The sequence below is a fragment of the Ascaphus truei genome, chromosome 12 (genome assembly GCF_040206685.1).
Source record: "Ascaphus truei isolate aAscTru1 chromosome 12, aAscTru1.hap1, whole genome shotgun sequence".
Classification (NCBI taxonomy): Eukaryota; Metazoa; Chordata; class Amphibia; order Anura; family Ascaphidae; genus Ascaphus; species Ascaphus truei.
In genome coordinates, this window is record NC_134494.1 from 27,485,245 (window position 1) to 27,505,787 (window position 20,543).

General features: G+C 40.8%; 1 protein-coding gene across 1 annotated transcript in view; it reads right to left on the reverse strand.

Annotated features, from left to right (window-relative positions):
• GALNT18 (polypeptide N-acetylgalactosaminyltransferase 18) overlaps positions 1 to 19,466 on the reverse strand; it is a 308,353-nt gene extending 288,887 nt beyond the window's left edge. Inside the window, exon 1 of the mRNA XM_075567108.1 lies at positions 18,917 to 19,466. Coding sequence (XP_075423223.1) covers positions 18,917 to 19,157 — 241 coding nt within the window. The 5' untranslated portion in view covers positions 19,158 to 19,466. The remainder of the gene's footprint in view (positions 1 to 18,916) is intronic.
• Positions 19,467 to 20,543: the final 1,077 nt, after the last annotated feature.

The window sequence follows — 20,543 nt, forward strand, 5'->3', positions numbered from 1 at the left end:
AGCAGTCAATGATCAGTCCTATGAACCACTCCTTGTTTATTCTGTTGAGTAAGTTGCTATCTGATAGAACTCTTTGCAATCATATTCAGGCACGTGATAACTATTGTTTTCGTTATAATTCTCCCAGTCAGATCATGCATGGAATCCGTTTCTGCTTTATTGTTGTTGTTTTTTCCCGTAACGGACCGTTGCCATCTTACTTATGATATCTACCAAGCATCAGTGACTGACTACAGATAAAGTCACACGGTGACTGATTGATAAATGTTATTACAGTAATCGCTCTCTGCCTCCCTGCTCCTCTGTTACACTTTTTACAAGCTTCATTTTTTTTCTTTGTCATTTGCATATATTACAGAAAATGAATATTCAGATTTTGAACAGAGCAAAGCACAATGCCAGGGTAAACCCTTATGGATTCAATTCTGTGGGGTTTACATCAGCTGATAAATCCATTTGTCTTACGCCAGTGATAACATGCTGACGTTTTAGCACCAGTGTGATGTGTAATGCTATTATTACTATTATTATAGTTATCACTATTATTTATTTTCATGGTGCTGCACGCGTTCTGCTTTGTATTGCAGAACAATACAGTGATAATGAATATCTAGACTCAAGAGCTTACAGTCACACGGTTGGGAACTGAAAGCAAATGAATGGCAGATCAAACAATAATCCAGTTCCAGCTACTTGTGGCTTTGGAAAAGTCCCTTTATTGTATATTGTGGCTTTAATTGGTCTTTGCTTATAATTACCCAAACTCAATGATCTCTAATGCTTATATCATTATACTACAAATTAGGGATTGGTGAGTTTGGGTAATTAAAAGCAAAGACCCCCACCCCATCTCATGTGGTTAGGATCATTCAGAACCGTAGCTCAGCTCAGCACATCCTACCCTAACCCAGGTCCAAACCGGATCAAAAACATGGTATTGACTTATTTGGAAACAATGCAAGAACAAGCATCCTCCCTATACTTCTTGCAATATCTTCAGTGTTCTCCTCCTGTCCTTCAAGACATTACACACCTGTCTCACTCTACATTGTATCTCTGCTTCCTCTCTAATCTGACGTCTCTTCTCGAGTATGTCTTCATCCTTCTCTACTTGTCTCTACTTTCGTGCTGTGTTCGAATTGCAGAACCCTATCTCTGGAACTCCCTTCCAATCATTGGATCACTAGGGACATTCTCCCATTCTATAAAACTAAACTTATATTACAGCTCATGGAGGAAACATTTAATTAGAGAGAAGGAGCGGCTCACTTAGTAAAGACACCGACTGGCACTGAGTTTGATTTGAACCTGGTTCAATTCCCGGTGTTGGCTCCTTGTGACCTTGGGCAAGTCACTTTACCTCCCTATGCCTCCGGCAACAAAAACAGATTGTACGCTCCACAGGCCAGGGACCTGTGCCTGCAAAATGTCTCTGTAAAGCGCTATGTAAAACTAGCAGCGCTGTACAAGAACAAACTATCATTAGTAGTACAGCTCAACCCCGTTATAACGCGGTTTGAGCGTGGACCCCGAATTTAAAAAAAAAAATGTAATTTTTTTTTTAAATTTAAAGTTTTTTTTTCACACACACTGCACACACTCACTGCACACACTCACTGCACACTGCATACATTCACAGAACACTGCATACACTCACAGCACACTGCACACACTCACAGCACACTGCATACATTCACAGCACACTGCACACACTCACAGCACACTGCACACACTCACAGCACACTGCACACACTCACAGCACACTGCATACACTCAAAGCACACTTCATACACTCACAGCACACACACACTCACAGCACACTGCACACACACAGCACACTACACAGCACACTGCATACACTCATAGCACACACTCACAGCACACTGCATACATTCACAGCACACTGCATACATTCACAGCACACTGCATACACTCACAGCACACTGCACACACTGCACACACTGCGCACACACTCACAGCACACTGTATACACTCACAGCACACTGCACACACTCACAGCCCACTGCACACACACAGCACACTGCACACACACACACTGACACACACACAGTCTCACACAGTCAAATACACACACACACACACACACACACACACACACACACACACACACACACACAGAGACACACTGTCTCTTTAAGGGAGCTTGCTCTCGCAAGATGGAAGCAGAAGCAGGAAGCAGAGACAGGGAGAAGAGCTGCCAGATGCCGGGTAAGTGCTGTGTGCTGTTGCCGCTGCCCCACCGGGTCTGGGAACGCTGGGAGAGTTCTCAGTTTCCCCCTCCGGCGGACACAGTACCACCACAAAAAAAAATTAAAAAAAAAAATTAATTAATTTTGGCGGCCATTTTTTTCCCGCGACCCCGTTTATAACGCAGTGGTCGCGGATGGCCCCCCGAGGACCGCGCTATAACTGGGTTAAGCTGTATTATTATGATTAGCTACATATGCTGAACTTTCCTATTCCTTCACCCGTCTCTACATGTACATCCACTTCATGCTTGCCCTGAAGAGCTTACAATCTACAAGGTGGTAAGTAGAGCGAACTTACAGAGACCGTAGGAGGGTGTTCTGGTACGTGCGTCTGCAATGGGTCATGGTACAGTAAATGCAGATGAGATGTATAGTACTAGCCAACGGAGCTACCCAAATGCTTGATTAAAGTGGTGTGTTTCAAGATGGGTCTTAAAGGTGGAGAGACAGGGTTCTTTGTCTCTTGGCTACATTGTATTTAATTTTCCTTTGCAATCAGCACAGGGTCACCCTCAGCAATATTACTATTAATATTGAAATAAAGTGATTAACAACTGATTGTTGCTCTCAAACACCTCGAGTAGGTGCACTTGTGTTTGCAAGGACCTTTGGAAATCCAGCTCGTGGGACGTTACAGACTTTAGTATTAAAGAACATCTGCAAAGCAAGTTTCAAGTAATTTTCTTCTTCCCTGTTTATGGGTCTCAAATGCATTGTTATGTAATGTCACATGTCCCTCCTGTATTAAGCAAAAGCCATTGCTAATTTGGTTTGTAATGTTAGTGCATTAGCTGGTAGGAGACTTCTTACAGCAAAACAAGAGCAATGAGCATTACCAGCTGTATCTTCCAGACAAATTCAATAGAAAGCAACATTTGTTTCCCTTCATATGTCTGAATGGTTGCTTTTCGCCCAAGGTTCGCACAGATTTTGCACCATGGGGTCTTTGATATACATACCCTTGTGTTTCCTAGTAATTACACTCCCACTCCCCCTCTCCCCCCCCCCCTAATATTAAAGACTAGCAATGCAAGCAAGGGCTTGTATTTTGTGGATTGTGCTGTGTTCTATTTTACAATGAACTAAACAATGAACTGTAAAGAAGAATCCTTATTTGGGAGAGGAACACTCATCACCGTGGTGTGCTCAAGTCTTAACATAACATTTTATCTCACACATTTCTCCATAATAATCCGAGACGCTACAAAATACCAACAAAAAACTGCTTTCCTAAAAAGGCTTTAAAAAAAAAAAAGTATATATTTGTAGCAGGTTAGCAGGTTAGCAGGTGGCAATCAATTGAGATATGTTTGGACATGAACAAATGAACAAGTATTTAATATATTACATACTGCATTTTTGTATACATTCCGGTAGACTTATGCTGCATTCTTTATTTAATCCCTTGAGGTAACTATTAGCAGATTCTGTGCTTCTGTATTCTATTACCTACCCTGCAGTGACAGGTGTAGGCACATTCTGAGATAACTACATCTACTATATGTATGTAGGCTGGTAAATAAAAGAAACAATATGAAATCAATATACAAATTAAGATGGCAGTGGGCCGGGCATATCACATGAAGGAAAGGCACATCATTGGTCGACAAAGATGATACTCGTCTGGATCCCATGGGAAATTAAAAAGACCAAGACGACAACCAATAGTAAGATGGGAGGATGAAACCAGAAAATGTCTTGGAGCAACGTGGAGAAGAGAAACTGCAACCGCAGTAGCTGGAAGATCATTGGACAAGGGCTGAAGATGATGATGATGATTTATAAATGTGTTTTTTTTTCATTTTAAAAGATAAAAATGATAAAAATTATATATAGATATATATATACCGACAAACTGGGCCAAACCCCACTGGCATCCTCGTGGAACTGCTAGTGACGTAGTTCCGCTTCCCAGTGCACGTCAAAATTCCCCCAGGAAACAAGTGCTGCAGTGTCCACGGTCCCAAGCACTCTAGGCTTACAGTTTGGATAAACACCTGGCAAACACCCCTCCAGCACAAAGAAACCCTACGCATTTCGTCACATAAACGTGGTGTGACTTCGTCAGGAGCAGGATTGTGCAGGACCTATTTTACAGATTTATGCTATGGAGTCCGCATTTTCTATTTTTGCTTTTTTATATATAAACATGTATATATACATATGTTCATATGTACATTTTATTCCCATTAATCACTGCAACTATGGAATGCCACATTTTTGATTAGCCTGTGGTTCCCAAACTTTTAAGGGCTTTGTCTACCAGGCATGAAAGTATTTGTCTACTTGCCTGGAGTACACGCAATAGGCCGTGGGGTCAAGGCTCGCTTTAGCGACCAAGAGTCATTCCGAAACGTCATCAGAAAACTACTGAAAGTTTAAATTCCTTTTTACCAGCAACCGGGTGAGCCCCCCGATGTTAGAGACCACCTATCAGTGCTAAGGGATCTTCCGTACAACATATAAAAATACCACTTGTGAGCACATTCACATGTCTCAGAGAGGTCGGCAACCCTGCTCTTCCCCATTATCTCTTAGCATTCAGTGCTTTCACTGCAGCCAGGGATTCTGGGTAATGACATGCAACTGAGCACACAGTGTCAGTTGAATATATAAACACAACTGTTGTAAATCCCTTCTGGCAGTGAGGAGGTTAAATGCTAGATAATTAGACTTCCCTAATTTTCCAACTTTGCTCTTCAGCCTTATAACCTGTCATGACTCGTAGATAGATTAAAAGCTGCAAAAGAATGTGAAACGTTTGGGGGGAGGAGAGGGTTCCGTCCCCACTGGCACAATAGCTTCCAGGAAAATAAGGTCGGGTAATCCACTGCTCCAGGCTCATGATGTACGCATGAAACTCTTTAGATTCAATCTCATTTCGGAATATTGGCTATTCTAATTGTCGGTTTATGATGGTAATGGAGATGCATCCTGAGTCTTACATTCCGGAGTGTCCCATTCTTCAACTTCAACCAAGTTACACTGACATGCATTTGCATTATGCAAATGGGTCTGGGGTAATCAATTACACAAATGTCCCCCTGTGCAAAAACTGGTGCAAATAATTGCACTTAAATGTATCAAATCAATCGTATGGTGTTCGGTTCAGGTTGTGAAGGTTATTCATAGTTTATTACCAACAGGCAATACATAGCAAACTACGCACTTGACATTTTATGGTTGCTCTTCATTCTTTTTCCTTTAATAGGGCCATCAAACTGGTTGATGGGTTTACTGTGTTATTTGATCTCTGAGCTCCCTGCCTGTGTCATGCAAACACGCCCTATTTGCATTTTTTGTATGTTTCAAACCCCTTGAGATCGCCAGCCAACCCAGTGCTTGCAACAAGGGTCTTCCTAATGACCACAGCATGTAGTCACAAAGGCCTGGATGAGAATGGAAGACATACCACATAAAACGTTATCACTGGGCTTTGCACAGCTGCAAAGTCAAAAAGATCCTTCAAAAGCCATTGAATAGACCCCTGAAAGATTAAGAGGATAATGTAACAGCTTGATCTGCTGCTAAAACAGCACTCAGAAAGCCTACTCAACTGAATATAATATGACTGAGTGGTCCCGCAGACATCTCTAGACAGTTTTTTTCACTCATATATCCGTCCGTACTTTACACCTCGTGCATTTACAGAAAGTGTCTGCAGTTCGTAATCCAAACACAGGGATTGATACACAACAAATTATTCAAGACCACGATTAAAATGATTCTTTTCTTCAATCCGTAGCATTGGTTCTATTTCGTAAGGGAGCACGGCTGTCATAACGATTGGCTTGAATTGGTAAATCAGGGTGAAAAGCTTGTATTAATGCTGTGGTGTGTTTTTTCGGGGTTTTTGGAAGAAAGATGTGGTCACGTTTACGGCTGATAATTTGTCTTGGGTGTCTGTTTCCTTTCCCATTTAATGCGCTTTTCTTTTTGCAACAATGCACTCGATGGTCTCTCTGCGCTGCCCAAATCAGCAAATTCTACACCGCAAACACCAAATCAAGAACTGATCACTTAAAGTAGCAATCCAAGCCGGCAAATCGTTTTTTAACGTTATGTATATATATATATATATATATATATAATATATAACCCTGGCTGTGCTCAAAGCTGTGACCATGCAGCAAGCTTAAGCCTATAGGGAACCATGTTAAAAATGGTTATTGAGGCAAAAAGTGGCACTGTGTGCTCATTTGCATGTCATTTCCCAGAATCCCTTGCTGCAGTGGAAGTGCTGTATGCTGGGTGATAATGGGGAAAGGCGGGGTTGCAGACCTGCCTAAGACATGCAGATGAGCATACAGTTATATTTGCATATATATATATAATTTAAGCAGGGGGTCTCCGGACCTGATCCTGATCCCCATTCATTTCAGCTCTGGTGACCTCCTACTTCCGGAGATCCTTACCTCCAAAGTAGGTGTCGGTAGCTACTCTGGCTCAGCGTGCAGGGCTTTCAAGTCTGAAGCTCCCGTGTCACATGGGACAACAGGAAGCCGCGCCGATGATGTCACAACTTCCTATTGGCCCGCAGGACGTGAAATCTCTTAACAGAGGAGATATTATGAACCCTGGTAGACGAGGAGAGTGGTTACCAGCACCTAAATCGCAGGTAAGTATCTGCGGAAGCAGGGGGTCCCCGGAACTGAAATTAACTGGTTCAGCTCCAGAGACCCCCTGCTTCAACCCTATATAAAAAAATTCCCCCAATAATATGACACCTTGGATTGCCTCTTTAAGCAAAAGACAAATATACAAGGGTCAACATTCTGATCCCCATTTCCAGTTAAAAGCATTGGTGTTGATGGCATGTCCGCCTTAGCCCTATTAAAACATTCTTTGTGTGTTGCATTTATCTGTTAAACAAAAAGACTACAAAACACATTGTGTAATTCAAGCAGGCTATTGAATTATATTGTCAGTAAAAGACAAAGGAAACATGATGGTAAATGCATGGGACCCCCCCCCCCCTCCCCCCACCCGGTCTGATTACTAAAGTCTGGCTGTAGTAGTTAAGCTAACAGATAAGGAAAGGGGGGTCGGTAATTATGTAATGCAATAAGGAAATATAAGAGACCTATAGCTATAATCTTCACATCAGTGCAACTCTCTCAATGCCATTGTGAAGTGCTCCTAATAGAAGTAATTCCTGAGAGAGCTATTGTATGTGATGTTTTCCTGTACAGCAGGGCTCTTCAACTGGTTCTCCAAAGGACTAAGGCCACAAGCTTATTGCAATGTCATTTTAGATACAGTAAAAAACGTATAAATTATTTTATTTCCACATTTGAACATTACCTTAACTTACAAGTGAGTTTCAGTTTGAAAAATTACACTGGGCTGCCAAAGTAACTAATATGAAATTAGCATAGGCAGACACAGAGACAGGCAAAGAGTCGTACAGGTGCGCCGACGAGGATTCTAAAACTTGCCTTAAACTTGCCTTGGAAAATCTGGGGCTATCCCCAACAAGGTACATGCTGGGTACATGCTGCAAACATTTCAGTGACATTTCTGCAGACAGACTAATGGCCCATCGGATTAACACAGCAGGGGTCCCTGGCAGTCTCATTCAATTTGAATGGGACTGCCAGGACCCCCGCTGTTAATCCGATGGGCCATTAGTCTGTCTGCAGAAATGTCACAGCATGTACCCAGCATGTACCCAGCATGTTCCTGGGTCTTGTTGGTGATTGCCCCAGATTTGTTTTAGAATACTCGTCAGCACTACAGTATAAAGGTCCTTATGGCCCCTGGGGCCGCCATTTCAAGAGCCCTGCAGCAAGTACAGTGTAGACCTGGACACCTAAACGTATAACCGCTGCTTGTCTACCCAGCCTGTTTTAAGTAAAATATTTAATGTGTTCCAATTTTAAATCAGAACATTTTATCTTTCTTTTCTCCTGCGGAATTCTTAATTCCATGATGTCAACACTTTCCTTTCCGGCTGCCCGATAGGATATTAACAAGGCAATTGTAAATAACAGCCCTGCAAATATTACAAAAATAAAGCACCTTTGTGACCATCCCACCGGTGAAGTGCGCCAGTAATAAAAGTGGAACTGTCATTTAGTTTTATGCTGCTCTGCTCCATAGCCTCCACAACACAAATCTTCCCTGTTTCCCCTATTCAGCAGTAGAGGCAAGAAGTAGCAAAGTAATGTAATAGTGTATTGGCTCTATAGGCCTCTCCCGGAGCAAAGGACAAATGTAAATTCTAAGTACATCTCCCCCACCTTTGCCCTGCTTAGCCATTGACAAAACCAGACATTGGAAACTGTATGAGTGTCCCACTAATAAGATGGATGAGTCTTCCAAAGGCTCCCATTGTATAGGGCTGTTCCTATACAAGCATGAAGACAATCTTGGCTAATCATACCAAGTAGTCTCAGTGCTAAAGTTGAAGCCCAAACCCCAAATGTCCCCTTAAGCCAACAATAAAAACGAAGGATGAGTGGCAAAGATATAATAATATCAACCACCTCAGCAGAACATGATGCTACTTTACGTTATGGAGTATACAGTATGTAGACTAAGAAGAGTGGTTTGTAATTGAAATAAAATACAGTAACAGTATTAAAAAAAAAATCCTTAGGGGCTTATTCTGTAAGGTGTGATAGCGCTGATGACATGGTGTCGCATGAAATGTCCCATTAAAGTCAATGGGACATATCATGTGGTAGCACGTCATCTGCCCTATCACACCTTACAGAATAAGCCCCTTAGTTTCAGGACCTTTTTGAACTAGTACAGAAATATAACATACCACACCACACCTTTACCTACGCTTAACGTGCATCGAAATGCCGGCACCAACTTTCCACAGTCAATTAAACAAAGTATATATTTTACATATACTTAAAGTATATGTATGTCTTTATTTATATAGCGCCATCCATGTATATAGCGCGTCACAGCAGTAATGGAGACTGTGATGGCAGATACAATAGATTTGTTCAAAAATAGGCTGGACATCTTTGTAGAAAGGGAAGGTATACAGGGATATACCAAATACGTAAACATGGGAAGGATGTTGATCCAGGGATTAATCCGATTGACAATTCTTGAAGTCAGGAAGGAATTTATTTTCCCCTTATGAGATATCATTGGATGATGTTTCACTGGGGTTTTTTGTTTGGCTTCCTCTGGATCAATAAGTAATTATAGATACGGGATAAAGTATCTGTCGTCTACATTTAGCATACTGTAGGTTGAACTTGATGGCCGCATGTCTTTTTTCAACCTCATCTAATATGTAACAATGTAACTATGTAATAGAAAGGACATAATAATATAACACATAATGGAATAAGCGCTTGAGACATAAAAGTAACATTAGGAAAGGAAGTCCCTGCCCCGAGGAGCTTACAATCTAAGTGGTGCCTACGAAGAACGTATGGCGGAGGGCCATCCAGGATGATATAGCGGAGAGACATTCAGAGACTTTGGTCTGTACAGCAGGTGTAAGGTCAGGGGTTGAAAAGTAAATTTGTGTGTCATCAGCATAGAGGGGATATATGAACCCAAGAGATGTTATAAGGTCACCTAGAGAAAGTGTGTACAGAGAAAAGAGAAGAGGTCCCAGGACAGAGCCATGGGGTACCCCCCCAGAGAAATCGATGGAGGAGATGTTAGTACAGGCGGTCCTGCATCAAGTGGCATAGGATTAGCCGTTTGAAGGAAAACGGACCGTCGGATACCGAGGACCACCTGTATACATTGTCTCACACTTATTGTCTTTTACCTGTATTTCTTTTTGGCCATTAAACACTTGCCCTGTTATAGATTGATCTTAGCTGCTTTATGTGTTTAGGAAAATGTATTCTTAAACTGTGTTCTGAAGGTTTATAAATGGCTGCCTCTTTTTGGCATAATTGGTGCTTTCCATGGTAATATTATTAGAATTGGTGTAGGATCTTTTAAGATTTTGAATTTTCAGTAGAGCAGTATTATTTAGTGTGGTATAGGATCCTGTCTTCGCTTTTTCACAATAACAGATGACTTTAATATCTGAGTATCAATCTTGTTTCAAATACCTAAGCCAGTCCATGGTTATAGCATCTTGTAGATAAAGAATAAGAGTCCCAACAGAAAGCAAGTCCAGGTAATTATTATTATAGAATCTTTGTGTGTCCATAGGCTGAACTTGATGGACATGGGTCTTTTTTCAATCTTCTATGTAACTATGTAACTATACCATACGATACAATGATGCACCTCCTGTAATATGATATAGAGCTATTAGTGTATTATGGGCTTCTACTACTCCAGAGGCAAATTGATATAAGTAGAATTCAAATGATGCCCATCTGGTTTATTATTGTTTGACTCTTTCAATGCCAATGGTTCCTGTTATACTTTGTTGTTGACCTAATACCATAAAATGTACAAACTGTAATCCAGGCTTCTAAAACACTAAAAACAATACATTTTAATCGGACATTGAATCACTTAAATAATAAGGAGAAAAGTTCCTTTCCAGAAATTACAACAAGAAATAGTGAAGTCTAAACATTCACCAAATGGTACATTGGATAAATAATGTTTCCTGATGGGACTTCCCAAATCCTTGTCTGGACATGAACCTTCCATTAAGGCTGTTTGTATTTGGTAAGATGAATTAACATCCTGATGGTGACTGTATACACTTTCTGGGTGATCGAGATCTGCTTTCTAAAATGTTCCTGCCTTTTTATTATCCCTAATAGAATGTAAACTCCTCCATACGACGAACGTTTCACCTTCTGTATCAGTATGTGATAGCTTGCTACTTTATTTCATATGTTTTTTTTATTACCTTGTCTCACCTTTCTTTGTACTGTGCGGGGAATATTCATAAACAAGTTTCTTATATTAAGTGCAGATGCTGAAAGATTAAATAGTTGTTTTTTTTTACTTGTACACTCTACGTGCCAATAATCTAAGTGTCTCTAAACACCTGTAACTACAGGATCTGGTATATTTAGAACATCTATTTTATGTAAGACATCTTTGAAACAGTAAATCGTGGGATATTTTGTACGTGTTAGTATACAGGCATACCCCGCTTTAAGGCCACTCACTTTAAGTACACTCGCGAGGAAGGACATATCGCCCAATAGGCAAACGGCAGCTCACGCATGCGCCTGTCAGCACGTTCTGAACAGCAATACCGGCTCCCCACCTGTACTGAAGCTGTGTGCAAGCGGGAAGACTATAGCGCCTGTTACACATGCGTTATTTACATCAGTTATGCACGTATATGATGCAGTACAGTACATGCATCGATTAGTGGGGAAAAGGTAGTGCTTCACTTCAAGTACATTTTCGCTTTACATACATGCTCCGGTCCCATTGCGTACGTTAATGCGGGATATGCCTGTACTTAATTAAAAAAGCATTCCACGCTTGAGCCACACCAATTTTTTGTTTGTTAAAACATAGGTGGGATGCAGGTGAGATGAACAATGTTAGCTTCAAGGACCCCCTTACAGGGAAAGGTGCCACCGGTTACTTCCTGGTATTTAAATCCCTGCGTTACGCGATCCAATAGGAAGCTGCTCCAGATGACACCACGGCTTCCTATTGGACCACGTAACACAGGCAATTTAAACACTATTTTATTTCCCCTTGGGGAAATGCTACTGGCAACACCTTTCCTGGTTAGTATCTCGGGAACCAGGGGTAACCAGAGCTGAAATTAACCCTGTGCAGCTCAGGAGACCGCCTGATTTGCACTCATGTAATAACAAAACCCGTGAGTGTTTGTGTGTGGGAGGGGAGGGGAGGGGGGGGAGGGACTCCTTTAAATAATAGGCAAAGCAATAGATATACAACTATAATAATCAACATGAGTAACTCAACTCATTGACAATGAATAAGGTAAATGTATAAATCATGCAACACTGCAGTTACTGGGATTGTAACCGGTTGGCAGACGTCAACTTATATATATATATATATATATATATACAGTGGTTGACAAATCACCAAAAAATCTACTCGCCACACAAAAAAATCTACTCGCCACCTAGTACCAAACGTGTGCTGCTTTGGCCAATATTTACTCGCCCGGGGGTTAAATCCACTCGCCCGGGGCGAGCAAATGTATAGGTTTGTCGAACACTGTAATATATATATATATATATATATATATATATATATATATATAAACATACACACAAACCATCTATTTACAGTATATGACCATAAGTAGCTAGAATAATAACCTTAAGGTGGGAAGCCAATACATAGAGCATTGGTCCGTTCAGCCCCTAAGTTACCGTGTTGCCATGTTAGTCTTGGCTCACTGTTCTATATACATATTTCTATGGATTTTTTAAAATAACTGTGACATTATCCCTGGCATGCGGAAGCCCTGCTATGCAAAACCTAAATCTAACTCCAGACAGGCAAAGTGGAAAACCAATCATTTCTGTAAACCTCATATAGAGGATGATCTGTTTTACACTTAGAAAAAAAAACTGCACTCACCAAATCTTATCCCATTCTAATAGGAGAAAGTCTCCTGTAAAGAGTAAAGTAGCAGAGGACGCTGAATTCCACTTCCAAAGAATCCAGTACAACTAGCTAACAACCACAGGAAATCAAGAGATCTGTTATATGGCTATATACAGTACCTGGGTCTCCCATCATCTGCATAATTTATTTGCATTTAGTCTGAAAGTTGTTAAATAAGGACCGGGAAGGTTTTTTCTCATGTGAGGTCCAAGGTCACAAGTGATAAGAAAATAAACTATTCATGTGATACCCCAAATTGTTTATCCCCTGCATTAAGTTTACTGTATACAGTACATACTGAAGAGCATTCAACCTTTTTTTAAATGTATATTTAAAAAAACAACAACAACAACATACGTTTATATACATGATATTACTACTGTATGTGTGGACTGTGTATTGATAATCAATATGTTGATTCCTTATCTCAAGTAGCAAATGAAAAAATCATTCGTGACCATATTCACACCTCTCAGACAGGTCTGCAACCTGCTTTTCACCATTACCTCTTAGCATACAGTGCTTCAACTGCAGCAAGGGATTCTGGGAAATTACATGCAAATGAGCACACATCTCAAGTGGTAAGAGGATAATTAACCCCTGCAGTGTTGTCATAAGCCCAATGTATTTAGATATAGTATAGACATAGTAACTTGCAGTGCCTTATGTATAAACACAAATTTAAGTGTGCTAATCCAGTAAGTAGCTGTGCTACAATAAGGTACTGCAATAGTCGGGGCATTGGTCTGTGATAACCCAACATCTGAGAGCTTCTTTGTTTGTAATGACCTCGCTGGTTCATGTGCTTCTGGTAAATATACAGTATATCACAGTTTAGAATAAGGGTCCAACTGGATCTCATTTGAAAATGTAGTTTTATAGATGTCTAATTTTCAAGGACTTTAAGGGCAACAGAGAAAATATCATTAACTTATATGTGAAATCCTTCAAATATCCAAACATCTATCTCGTCCTTCCTTTAAATATCAAGCAACAGAGACTGCACATAAGAAAACTGGTATTATATATATTCTGTGCTTGCGTTGCGTTATTTTGCACTCTACAGCAGGGGTGGCCAACTCCAATTGCCCAGAGCTACCAACAGGTCAGGTTTTCAGGATATCCCTGCTTCTGCACAGGTGGTCCAATCAGTGGCTCAGTCAAAGACTGGGCCACTGATTGAGCCACCTGTGCTGAAGCAGGGATATCCTGAAAACCTGGCCTGTTGGTAGCTCTTGAGGACTGGAGTTGGCTACCCCTGCTCTAAATGTTAGCATGGTACAATATCAATCAATACAGAATTAATTTACAAACATTACAGGCGCCCTCCAAACCCCACCCTATGACTTGTCTGACCTCTAAACCCTTGTCTGACCTCTAAACCCTTGTCTGACCTCTAAACCCTTGACAGCACAATAAACAAGATACAGGTAGGTTATTACGTTGTGTTAAAGCAGCAATCAATGCTGCTCGTTATTTTGTACATGTATATTTGTTTTATCCTATTTGAAACACAAGGTCTCCCAGTGCTGAGCTGTAACCAATTCAGTTATATCCGTGGGAAAAATATGTTTGATAAATACCACTAATTTTGGAACATGGAACTTTCCAACATAAATATTTTCTTCTAGATACAACTTTCGCTTCCCCCCTTTCTTCCTGATTACATACTTAACAGAATCAACAACAGGGTTCTCGTTTGAATGAATACAGTTCTAAAAAAACAAAAAAAACATTTTCTTGCTACGGCACGATAACCTTTCTATTAACATTTAATCACTGGTAAGAAGGTGCTTTGGTGGGGCTTGAGGTAAATTGGTATACTCATTAATTCGACAGTGGGTACAGTGGCGCTCAAAAAATCAGATATGGCGCTGTGATAAACTTGTAGATAAATCCAATAAATGTCCAGATGTGAGTACCTTGACAAAGTGCTTCGGCATGAAACGCGTAGGTGTCTTCATGTAGTCCCTGTATTGTGGAAGCTTGCATTAAACAGCTGATCTGCTAATCGTGGAGTTTGCCTGGGATTTTGTATTCTTCTTTTCAATGTTGAAAGTCACTGGCTGTGCTCTGTTCTACACACTACAGACCTGGTATACTCATCACAGTTATATGACAAAGACGTTTCTCCATTTATAGTAAATCCACCCCATCGCTTCGCAGTAACTACCCCTTCCACTAGTGTATGATGTTCCTAATTAGTAGCTCTTTCTTTCATATTGTTTAACCCTTTGACGTGCGCTTAATAAATGTGATTATTAAGTGGACGCATTTGTTAGCTGACAAACAAAAAATAATAATTACGCTGCTCAAATATTGACAAATTCACCTAAATAGCCATCCACAAAGACTGCAATCATTCTAAGCCAAAAGAAACTCATGGAAGGGATAGATATCTTAATCGATAGGTATCAGATTCTATAAAGGAAACTGATTTCCTGCTAGATCAAGGCTGCAGGAACCTTGCGGTGTGGCAAAGTATCTTCCAACAGATTAAACATGTATGCAACCTCCATAAATAACTCTCAGTCCACAAGTGAGTGATCCAGCTGTCTGCAGGCGCTGGGGGAGGCTTAGCCACAAGCAATCTGCTATATATAATTTAAGCAGGTTATTATGACAGTGATTATCAACCAAGTCTGCCTCTCCCCCCCCACACATTGAAAGATTGAGTATGTGGTAACATGTAGCTACTGACCATATGCCATGCTTGATGGCTCTTGTTTAGCAGTTGAGGGCAATATTTTGGACTGATCTCTGCCTCATCTCTCCCCTGCTCTATCTCCTGTTTGTCTATTTGGGATATTTGACATGCGGTGGTGTAAATAAATGTGTGATTTAGGTGGAGGAAAAAATACTGACTCGCCCCTTCCCTCCAGTGTCTTCCAGTTGTAAATGGAGAATTTCCCGATTTTTCTAATATTCTTACAAATCTACTTGTCTTAAATTTTAACACCTACTTAACATCTCATTAGTTCCCTTCGGTCCGATCTGGGACTGCGCCCTACGTGAAGTAGAAATGTGGCAGTAAAAGAACGCAAAAGCAATTCTTAAGAAGATGAGACAACACATAAACCAATATAGGGATTTAGGGGGTGCAGAAAGATGACTGTTTTTGACAACAGTGAGTACAGTAGTTATTGGCTGTCAAATAAGGGGCAGATGTGGCCTCCGTAAAAAAAAACCTAAGGCAAAATTATTATCTAGTTTCGTCTTTGGTACAGTATCCAAATTAGATTGTAATCTCTTCTTCATTGAGACATCTCCAAATACACTGGCATCTAGTTACAAGCAAAGGCTGTATTGTAAGCTCTGTTTTGCAGCCAAAAACTGCTTAGCACTGGGACTGCAGTTTTGTCATGTGCTTGTACCCCTGTGTAATCTGCTTGGTGATCCGACTGTTTCCTGACTCCCAACTGGCATGCTGCTTACAAGCACAGGTAGCACCCTCTACAAAGACTCAGGTGGCAGATAAAGTAACCCTTTGCAGCAAGTTTTAAGAGACAACAATGAATTAAATAGAAATAGCTGTGTGAGATAGTGCAGAGTAAATGAGTACTATAAGGTGATACAGTACATTTTTTTTTATTTGGACTAACTATTGATATTATAAAACAAGTTTTCGACAGCTCTACTCTCTTCCTCAGGTCAAACAATACTGATTTACAAAATATTGCATGAGTTTAAAAAGAGATAACAAGAAAGATCCGGCAAACCATGAATGACCGACCACAAAGAGGGTTAGACCATATATCTTACCAGTTGCCATCCAATCAGAAAATATTTAAAAGCAGGATTTCATATTCCATATCCCCTCTTTAAAAATCAACATACTCCAACATAAAGCAAAATACTTAGTATTTAGGCAGACTTACAACTGCACAAAGTTTTTATTGAGACAGAGGAAATCCAAAAGCATTTACTGGAGCTCTCCAATAATCCCTACTGCGAAACCCTCGCTGCACATTGTCTATCAAACTCTTGCTGGTTGTTGGTTGGCTATTACTCAGGGTTAAAGACCACAGAATCAGGCATCTGCCTGAACTAACATGGCAGCCCTGACATGGGTCAAGTGATGGTGGCCCCGGATACCTTGAGGACAATCATATTGGGGGGTGGATTTTAAGGTGTGCAGGGATATTCAGTATCTGTTAACTGGTTGATTTTCTAATGGGAAAGGAATTCTTCCTTCCAAGAACGTTGCTTTCATATACAGAATTAAGTAGAAATAGCTGCGTTAATCCAGTTAACATAACTTCTATGTTAGTTGAAGACTATGTAGTTGATTCAAAGGTTGCACCTTGTACCGAGTTTATTGGTTGAACGCCATATAAAAGTTCTCCTTTGTACAACTGGTTATATAAATAAGTTAGCTGAAGTCCATGCATTACTTGTTATAAAGCTTACAGATCTGAAACTCGTGTGCTAAAGATTCAGTGGGTAGAAACCTTATGTATTGGTTGTTTATGTTTAAGATATATACAATTCTAAGCACAAACGTAACATGATGTCTCCACCGTATCTTCAATATGTGAATATAAAAATATAAACAATGCGGTAATAGAATATGTCTTATTCATTCTATATTTGAATGAATTATATATATATATATATATATATACACACACACACACACACACACACACACACACACACACACACACACACACACACACACACACACACACACACACACACACAAAATATCAACAACATATTCATGTAAAGAATGTATATTTTATAAGCTGGTTAATGAGAACATCCACATATTATAAACAGGTTTGAATATGTCGGTGGGTGACATATATATATACATTTTATAATCAGAAAAAATGCCCAAGTTGGTTGGATACAAATATACTTTAGCATACCCTAAAATAAAGGCTGTGTGTGTTTATGTTGGCTGAACAGCATATAGATACATAAATTATGTGCACTTTGTCTGTTAGGGTTGATGAACATATTTTACATATAGGAAGCAGTAACTTAAAGCCTAGAAACATCTGTACAATATTCTCAGCACTAAGACAAGCTGGACATTCTGTGGGTTGGTTTAAGAGCACATGTAATAAATAAAAATGTGTGTGTGTGTGTGTGTGTGTGTGTGTGTGTGTGTGTGTGTGTGTGTGTGTGTGTGTGTGTGTGTGTGTGTATATGTAAAATCAGATATATATAATCAGTACTTTACATTAAGATTTAAAGATTTAAAATAAGCAATACCTTCTAAGTCTCAAAAAAGGTTGAACTTTGAGACTATATATACAGTAAGAGAAGTGTTAATATAGTAATATGCTGCTAATATATTATAATGATAAGCAGTGATACCTGTTAATATAAAGGATACACAGTACCATGTATATGTGGGCAGGTTGCACACACACAATAAGCAGTAAGAGAGGGTAATATTAAGGATGTACCATGTATACGTGGGCAGTTCACACACACGCACGCACACACACACACACACACACACACACACACACACACACACACACACACACACACACACACACACACACACACACACACACACACACACACACACACACACACACACACACACTATGCAGTAGGGGGGGTTAATATTAAGGTTGTACCATGTATATGTGGGCAGGTGTCACACACACACACACACACACACACACACACACACACACACACACACAAATAATAGGCAGTAAGGGGGTAATATTAAGGATGTACCATGTATACGTGGTAAGTTGACACACACACACACACACAAATAATAGGCAGTAAGTGGGGGTAATATTAAGGTTGTACCATGTATATGTGGGCAGGTGTCACACACACACACAATAGGCAGTAGGAGGGGGTAATATTATGGTTGTACCAGGTATATGTGGGCAGGTGTCACACACGCAGATACACACACACACACACACACACAATAGGCAGTAAGAGGGGGTAATATTAAGGTTGTACCATGTATATGTGGGCAGGTGTCACACACACACACAATAGGCAGTAGGAGGGGGTAATATTATGGTTGTACCAGGTATATGTGGGCAGGTGTCACACACACAGATATAGATATACACACACACACACACACACACACACACACACACACACACACAAACAATAGGCAGTAAGAGGGGGTAATATGAAGGTTGTACCTTGGATGTGCTGGTTGATGACACTTTCCAACCGGTCCAGTCGCTCAATAATCCTTAAAGTTTCCCCCTTATCTTCCTCTAACTTCTTCTCGGGGACGGGCTCCTGGACTCTCACATACACACTGGCGATGTAGTTAGTGACCCAGCCCACATACAGCAAGCAGATGATATTGGTCATCCCACTCAGGATCACACAAGTGGACACTAGTGTTTTGGTTTTCCTGGTGCAAACCATCCTCATCTCCCTCCATATAGCAACAACAACAAAAAAAGAAACAAGAAGGGGGGGAAAACCAGCAGCCACAGTGCTAATAATAATAAAAAATAATGATAATAATAATGCTGGTGGCTCTTCCCAGTGTTACAGCCCTGGGTATATTTCCATTGGATGAGCTGCTGTGGGGAGCTGCAGCTCTTGCATGGGTGAGAGGGGGTGGGGAGAGAGCTGCTCTGCAGGAATCAGAGGTGAAGTGTTGGTGTGTTGCAAACTTTGTTGGGCGCTGCTGCTGCTGCTGTTCCTGCTCCTGCTGCTCATTGCAACAAAGTGACCAGGCAAGCTGAGCACAGTTCCCAGGCACAGCGGGCGCAGTGTGACGGGCCTGCCAGCCAATGGGAGCCTCCGTCCCCCTGCGCAGAGACCAATGGTTGTGAAGAAAGGAGGCGGGATCTTTGCAGAGCGGCTTGTCTGTGCCTCTCACACTCTGGGGCAGGGTGTCCGGGAGAGGAGCCTTTATGCCCCAGCACACAGCACTGTCACATTGTATCCCCAACTATCCGTGATAATCAACAGGGTTCAACGCTGCAGGCAAAGGCACACACAAAAGTATAAAACTCTATGCATATCATCACCATTATTTTACTTTTGGATAGTTACTGTGTATCACCTTAGGGCAGTGCTTTTTTTTTTTTTTTAAACTTTTTTTTGGTAATATATAATTATATTGTGATATGCTGCAGAACCCCAACCCTCTCTAATAGCGCGTCTGATATCAGATGCATTGTAAGGAACCCCAACCCTCTCTAGTATTGTGTCTGATATCAGATGCATTGTAAGGAACCCCAACCCTCTCTAGTAGCGCGTCTGATATCAGATGCATTGTAAGGAACCCCAACCCTCTCTAATAGCGCGTCTGAGATCAGATGTATTGTAAGGAACCCCAACCCTCTCTAATAGCGCGTCTGAGATCAGATGTATTCTAAGGAACCCCAACCCTCTCTAATAGCGCGTCTGAGATCAGATGCATTGTAAGGAACCCCAACCCTCTCTAATAGAGCGTCTGAGATCAGATGCATTGTAAGGAACCCCAACCCTCTCTAATAGAGCGTCTGAGATCAGATGCATTGTAAGGAACCCCAACCCTCTCTAATAGCGCGTCTGAGATAAGATGCATTGTTAGGAACCCTAACCCTCTCTAATAGCGCGTCTGAGATCAGATGCATTGTAAATTCTTCTGTATTTGGTACCATTTTCAAATGACCTGAAAATTGCAGGGAACCCTTTAGGGGATGCCCGGGAACTTAAGGGTCCCTATGAACCGATGTTGAAAAACACTGCCTTAGATTGTAAGCTCTTCAGGGAAGAGATTCCTTTAGCCTTATGGTGTCATTTAGCTGTTGCACTTATTCC